The following is a 7,026-nucleotide window of genomic DNA, read 5'->3' as shown; positions in this document are numbered from 1 at the left end:
TCCGGCCAGACTGCTCCTTTGTTAGGAACAAAAGGCTTCCACATGCATCAGCAGGGCTCAGCAGGAATCAAACCCTGCAAGAGACCCAGAAGGGTCTGACAAGGGGAGGGGGTGAAACATTGCACCCAGGGGACCCAGGAGGCTCTGACGTGTTTGATTGTGTTTTCCTGTAATTCTTTCAGGGATTTTTGTGATTCCTCTCTATAGGCTTCTACTTGTTTATTTACGTTTTCCTGCGTTTCTCTAAGGGAGTTCTTTATGTCTTTCTTGAAGTCTTCCATCATCATGATCAAATGTGATTTAAAATCAAGATCTTGCTTTTCTGGGGTGTTTGGATATTCAGTGTTTACTTTCGTGGGAGAATTGGGCTCTGATGATGCCATATAGTCTTGGTTTCTGTTGCTTGGGTTCCTGCGCTTGCCTCTCGCCATCACGTTGTCTCTGGTGTTACCTTGTTCTGCTATTTCTGACAGTGGCTAAACCGTCCTGTAGGCCTGTGTGTCAGGAGTGCTGTAGACCTGTTTTCCTGTTTTTTTTTTCCAGCCAGTTATAGGCACAGAATGTTCTGCTTTCAGGCATGTAGTCTTTCCTGTCTACTTGTCTTCAGCTGTCCTGTGGGCGTGTGTCTTGAGTCCACCAAGCAGGTCATTTGGAGCAGAAAAGTTGGTCTTACCTCTGTTCCTGGGCCTGAAGTCGGTCCTAGGGGGCTGTGTTTCAGCTATCAATGAAGGCAGCAACCAGAAGGGCCTGCCCCGCCTTTTCTCGGGCCCCTGTGCACAGAGGTCCCAGATGGCATTAGGTGTTTTCCTCTAGAGTCAGAAATGTAGGCAGAGTGTAGTCTCTTCTGGCTTCCCAGGCGTGTCTGCCCCTCTGAAGGTTTAGCTCTCCCTCCCATGGGACTTGGGTGCAGTGAGCTGTTGATCCGGTCCCTTCAGGTCCAGGTGGTGTCTGGACTGCAGGGGGACTGCCACTTGAGTGCCCCTATCTTCCTGTTCCCAGAGACCCCATACAGTTTCCTCTTGGGCCAGGGATGTGGGCAAGGGTGGGCAGTATTGGCGGTCTCCCCGTTCTGCAGTCTCAGGGGTGCCCACCTATCTGGGTGGTGAGCTCACTCTCTCTCTCTCTCTCTCTCTCTCTCTCTCTCTCTCTTTACATGCTATCTTTCTTATCAACTATCAACTACTTCCTAGGCTTAGCTGAGAAAGAATTGGCTTTTATTGTTTAATACTGACTGGGAATGAAGGCCTCATCTCTCCAGTCATTAAAAGTGCCCTGAATCCTGAAATCAACAGCAAGTAGGACTTTTCCCAGCTTCCTTCCACAATTCTGTTTTTTTTAGTTTTTGTTGTCATCTCTCAGAATTTTGCTTATTCATCTGTAAATCAAGTGGGAAAATGTTATAAGCTTCTGGAGGTACATAGACAGGACAAGAAACACTGAGGATGTCCCCATGCTAGGTTTTGAAGTCCTGCCATGAATCATCTCTGGGAAAGAGATGGGGAGTATATAGGAAGATGTTGGAGCTGCACTCAAGAGTCCATAGATTTTGAGAAGTGCACACATCACTGTGGGCTGGGAAAATACCATGCCCAAGGATGTGGGTTCCCTGAGCACAGGATGCCTTCAGACATGGAGGACTGTGCACTTTTTGATCGAGCTGTCCTATCCTTGAACTTTACACTGTATATTTTATAGGATCAAACCTGACCTTGTAAAGCCAGTTACTCCCAGGGTTGTCTATAAGCAAATGATCCATAAGCCCTTTGTGGAAAATTATCAAATGTGAGAAAGAGAACTTTCCCTCAAATGGTGCTATAAAGTCATTTTTCTGTGCTGAGGGGAAGAAGATGGAAACTAATTTTTCAAACCTACAGGCTTAGATCAGTCTCAGGGAATTCTCCCTGGGACTTTACTCCACACAGATTGCTTCATCCCCAAGTGCTGACTGAGAACCTAGATGATATGTTCCGCATTGGTTGGTCAAGAGGGACTAAGAGCAGGCTTACATAGCTACTTTCTGCTGGTCTTTAATGAGATACTTGGGGACACTATCCACAGTGGGAATTTATGCTACAGTAAATATCTATAAAATTTTCCCAGACATCCTTCTGACACGGAGGTCTAGGACAGTGATCATCCACTCTTCACCTACTCAGAAACTAACCATATTCCCAAGATTTTCCAATCCTTACATAAGAAAGCCATTGCCCAACAACTCCAAGGTAAAGTAATAGAACTGGCCTTTCCAGGTATGTTCAGAGTGGTAGAGATGTCAATGTTTCTTCTACAAGTGCTGCACACTCTCTCCCATAGAGGCGGCAGTAGCAAGAGTCACAGGACCACCAGTAAGAGCTTGAGAACAATAAAATAACTGGCTGCTTCTCTTTTACTTTGAGCTTCTAAGGAGTGGGAGGAAAACAGTAAATGTTACCAGATACTGGTAAGAGTGGTGTATGTGCTTGAATGCTTGTATGTTATTTCCCCAGAGTGAATAAACACAACCTAAAAGTGGGATTTGTAAATTGAGATTCTGGAAAATAGGAGTAGATATTAATTCAGAAACCGTAATTCAGGATTAATGTGAACCTGGTTGTAACATCCAGACCTGAAGATGGCCTTCTGACCTCTGCATCTTCATTCTGTAGCTGGGCTCAGACACATGAGCAGCACCAACGAGTCGAGCATCTCAGAGTTCCTCCTCCTGGGACTCTCCAGTCAACCCCAGCAGCAGCAGCTCTTCTTCCTGCTCTTCCTCACCATGTACCTTGCCACTGTCCTGGGAAACCTGCTCATCATCCTGGCCATCAGCATAGACTCCCACCTGCACACACCCATGTACTTCTTCCTCAGCAACCTATCCTTTGTGGATGTCTGCTTCTCCTCCACAATTGTCCCCAAGGTATTGGCCATCTACATACTTGGGAGTCAGATCATTTCTTTCTCTGGATGTCTCACACAGCTATATTTTCTCTGTGTGTTTGCTGATATGGACAATTTTCTGCTAGCTTTGATGGCCTATGACCGATTTGTGGCCATATGCCACCCTTTACACTACAGAACAAAGATGACCCATCAGCTCTGTGCCCTTCTTGTTGTGGGGTCATGGATCATAGCCAATCTCAACTGTTTGTTGCACATACTGCTCATGGCTCCACTCTCCTTCTGTGGAAACAACATCATCCCCCACTTCTTCTGTGATGCAACTCCCCTTCTTAAACTCTCCTGCTCAGACACACATCTCAATGAGCTGATGATTCATACAGAGGGAGCTGTGATCATGGTCACCCCATTTGTCTGCATCCTGATCTCCTACATGCACATCACCTGTGCTGTCCTGAGATTCTCATCCCCCAGGGGAGGATGGAAAGCCTTCTCCACCTGTGGCTCCCACCTGGCTGTGGTCTGCCTCTTCTATGGCACCATCATCGCTGAGTATTTCTCCTCTTCATCCTCTCACTCAGTTGGAAGGGACATAGTAGGTGCCATAATGTACACAGTGGTGACCCCAATGCTGAACCCTTTCATCTACAGCCTGAGAAACAGGGACATGAAAGGGGCTTTAAGGAAAGTGCTCACCATGAGATTTCCATCAAGGCAGTAATATTGAAAGTGTTGGACATCACAGAGGGAACTAGTTTCTAAGAATGTTTCATGTTTTGTCAATCACTGAAATTTAGTACTTGTCTATTATAAGAAAAATATCTATTGCCTCTATCAGAACACAGGCTAAAAACCCTTCAGCTAAAAGAATGAAAATCCCTTTAACAAATGTTATTACTTGGATTTTCACATCAATTACTTGACAGAATGCACCATGAGAACCTCTGCACAATTTTGGGCATGTGTGAGGAGTCTCAATGGGACAACACTGGAAAGCGAGTAATGGTAAGCTCAAAACTGGGTTGAGTGTTAGAATTGACTCCTGCTCCAGATGGGATGTGGTTTTTCAGTTGGGATAATTCTGAATGGCTTTCTTCATGATGTTCACTACAAGACTGAGCTCTGACCATGCAAACAGCAGCATCCACCGCCTACACCATATCCAGGCCAATGGCGAGCTGCTATTTTGTTGGCATCAGCAGATCCTCTGTTCTTGTGTTCAGTTGTGCTTACAACATCTTGTGCTGTCACTGTGTCAGACACCTATCTGCTTCTGACATTCTTTGCAATGCTCTGTGTCCCTTGACAGAGTGCCAACACCCAATTGGGAGTCTCTGGTCCACCTCTGGAAAACCACAGAGATTTGTTCTTACTCACCACAGAGACCTCAGCTTGAGCCAATCTCATAGGAAGATCAGACTTGGTGGTTTGAGAAGGGAGGGTTTGGAGCTCCAGGAAACTCTACTTCTGCAGCTCATTTGGACTTATGAAGTTATTTTTGATGTCTTGGAATTATATAGCATCTAACATTAAGCTCCAAGTATGCCAATTTAATAAAAATGATCTGTGTCTTCTACAGTTCTAGTGGGCAGACATGTCAGTCTCTGAGGCCTCTTTCCCTCCCTCTGTCAGTGTTTGCTGATGTTTTCATGTAGCAACTATCTTGTTGTTGTTTGGTTTGAGACAGAGTCTCGCTGTACAGGCCTAGCTGTCCTAAAGATCTGATTTTGCAAAAAAAATTATGAGCTTTCAATGTTCATTTCATAGTATAACATTTAAAGTTACTGACTATAACTTAGCTTTGTTGATCTTGTGTATTTCTAAGACTTTTCTTTTTAAATTGTAATGAAAATATTCATTCTTTTTATTTTTGTCTTTTTGTTTTTCTGTTTCTTTCTGTTTCACTCTCTTTATCTGATTTTCTTACTGTTCCTCTCACCCTCTTTATCTCCCTTCCTTCCTCACTTTCTTCCTTTTCTCCTTTCTTTCTTTCTTTCTTTCTTTCTTTCTTTCTTTCTTTCTTTCTTTCTCTCTTTCTTTCTTTCTTTCATACACACCAAGTTTAATGTGTGCAGACATATGCTCCAATGTGTTTCCTTCCACTGGACTGTCTCTTCCTTTCCCAGTGGATAACATTTATCAAGAGCTCTGTAGCACAGAAGCAATCAGTGAGACTTCATATCCACTTGTTCTGCTGCTTGTATCTAGCTTCTGCTTACACCTCTCATATATGTTCTCACTCTACTGTAAGTGTGTGTGTGTGTGTGTGTGTGTGTGTGTGTGTGTGTGTGCAGCTTAGCCTGGAAGATATCAACCACCTCTAGATCTTTCATTCTTTATGGTTAAAAATGGTAAGACTTAAGAAATGTATAGATTATTTTTCACAAAGAAATGTGAGACATCTACATACATTATTTTTTTTTCTTTTTTTTTTCTTTTTTTTTTATTATTAACTTGAATATTTCTTATATACATTTCGAGTGTTATTCCCTTTCCCGGTTTCCGGGCAAACATCCCCCTCCCCCCTCCCCTTCCTTATGGGTGTTCCCCTCCCGATCCTCCCCCCATTGCCGCCCTCCCCGCAACAGTCTAGTTCACTGGGGGTTCAGTATTAGGGACCCAGGGCTTCCCTTCCACTGGTGCTCTTACTAGGATATTCATTGCTACCTATGAGGTCAGAGTCCAGGGTCAGTCCATGTATAGTCTTTAGGTAGTGGCTTAGTCCCTGAAGCTCTGGTTGCTTGCATTGTTGTACATATAGGGTCTCGAGCCCCTTCAAGCTCTTCCAGTTCTTTCTCTGATTCCTTCAACGGGGGTCCTATTCTCAGTTCAGTGGTTTGCTGCTGACATTCGCCTCTGTATTTGCTGTATTCTGGCTGTGTCTCTCAGGAGCGATCTACACTTCTGCACTTCTTTGCTTCATCCATCTTGTCTAATTGGGTGGCTGTATATATATGGGCCACATGTGGGGCAGGCTCTGAATGGATGTTCCTTCAGTCTCTGTTTTAATCTTTTGCCTCTCTTCCTGCCCAGGGTATTCTTGTTCCCTTTTAAAGAAGGAGTGAAGCATTCACATTTTGATCCTCCGCCTTGAGTTTCATTTGCTCTAGACATCTAGGGTAATTCAGGCATTTGGGCTAATAGCCACTTATCAATGAGTGCATACCATGTATGTCTTTCTGTGATTGGGTTAGCTCACTCAGGATGATATTTTCCAGTTCCAACCATTTGCCTACAAATTTCATAAACTCGTTGTTTTTGATAGCTGAGTAATATTCCATTGTGTAGATATACCACATTTTCTGTATCCATTCCTCTGTTGAAGGGCATCTGGGTTCTTTCCAGCTTCTGGCTATTATAAATAAGGCTGCGATGAACATAGTGGAGCACGTGTCCTTTTTATATGTTGGGGCATCTTTTGGGTATATGCCCAAGAGAGCGATAGCTGGATCCTCAGGCAGTTTAATATCCAATTTTCTGAGGAACCTCCAGACTGATTTCCAGAATGGTTGTACCAGTCTGCAATCCCACCAACAATGGAGGAGTGTTCCTCTTTCTCCACATCCTCGCCAGCATTTGCTGTCACCTGAGTTTTTGATCTTAGCCATTCTCACTGGTGTGAGGTGAAATCTCAGGGTTGTTTTGATTTGCATTTCCCTGATGACTAAAGATGTTGAACATTTCTTTAGGTGTTTCTCAGCCATTCGCATTCTCAGCTGTGAATTCTTTGTTTAGCTCTGAACCCCATTTTTAATAGGGTTATTTGTCTCCCCCCGCAGTCTAACTTTTGAGTTCTTTGTATATTTTGGATATAAGGCCTCTATCTGTTGTAGGATTGGTAAAGATCTTTTCCCAATCTGTTGGTTGCCGTTTTGTCCTAACCACAGTGTCCTTTGCCTTACAGAAGCTTTGCAGTTTTATGAGATCCCATTTGTCGATTCTTGATCTTAGAGCATACGCCATTGGTGTTTTGTTCAGGAAATTTTTTCCAGTGCCCATGTGTTCCAGATGCTTCCCTAGTTTTTCTTCTATTAGTTTGAGTGTTTCTGGTTTGATGTGGAGGTCCTTGATCCACTTGGACTTAAGCTTTGTACAGGGTGATAAGCATGGATCGATCTGCATTCTTATACATGTTGACCTCCAGTT

At 43.8% G+C, this 7,026-nt stretch overlaps 1 protein-coding gene across 2 annotated transcripts; it reads left to right on the top strand.

The window, feature by feature from the left end:
- Positions 1-2,659: 2,659 nt before the first annotated feature.
- On the top strand, positions 2,660-5,961 carry LOC116909436 (olfactory receptor 1361-like). Of its 2 annotated transcripts, XM_032913012.1 has the most exons (2): positions 2,660-3,570; positions 5,937-5,961. In XM_032913012.1, the coding sequence occupies exons 1-2, from the start codon at positions 2,660-2,662 to the stop codon at positions 5,959-5,961; spliced, it is 936 nt and encodes a 311-aa protein (XP_032768903.1). The 2 variants fall into 2 exon arrangements, with proteins under 2 accessions (XP_032768903.1, XP_032768902.1); XM_032913011.1 differs by lacking the exon at positions 5,937-5,961 and having other exon boundaries at positions 2,660-3,601.
- Positions 5,962-7,026: the final 1,065 nt, after the last annotated feature.

Source organism: Rattus rattus, chromosome 9 (genome assembly GCF_011064425.1).
Source record: "Rattus rattus isolate New Zealand chromosome 9, Rrattus_CSIRO_v1, whole genome shotgun sequence".
Taxonomy (NCBI): domain Eukaryota; kingdom Metazoa; phylum Chordata; class Mammalia; order Rodentia; family Muridae; genus Rattus; species Rattus rattus.
The sequence above is the reverse complement of the archived record's forward strand: the minus strand, read 5'-3'. Positions and strand labels throughout refer to the sequence as shown.

What these genes read in the sequence shown, in the direction of transcription:
- LOC116909436 (XM_032913011.1), top strand. Translation starts at nt 2,660, where the DNA reads ATGAGCAGCACCAACGAGTCGAGCATCTCAGAGTTCCTCCTCCTGGGA.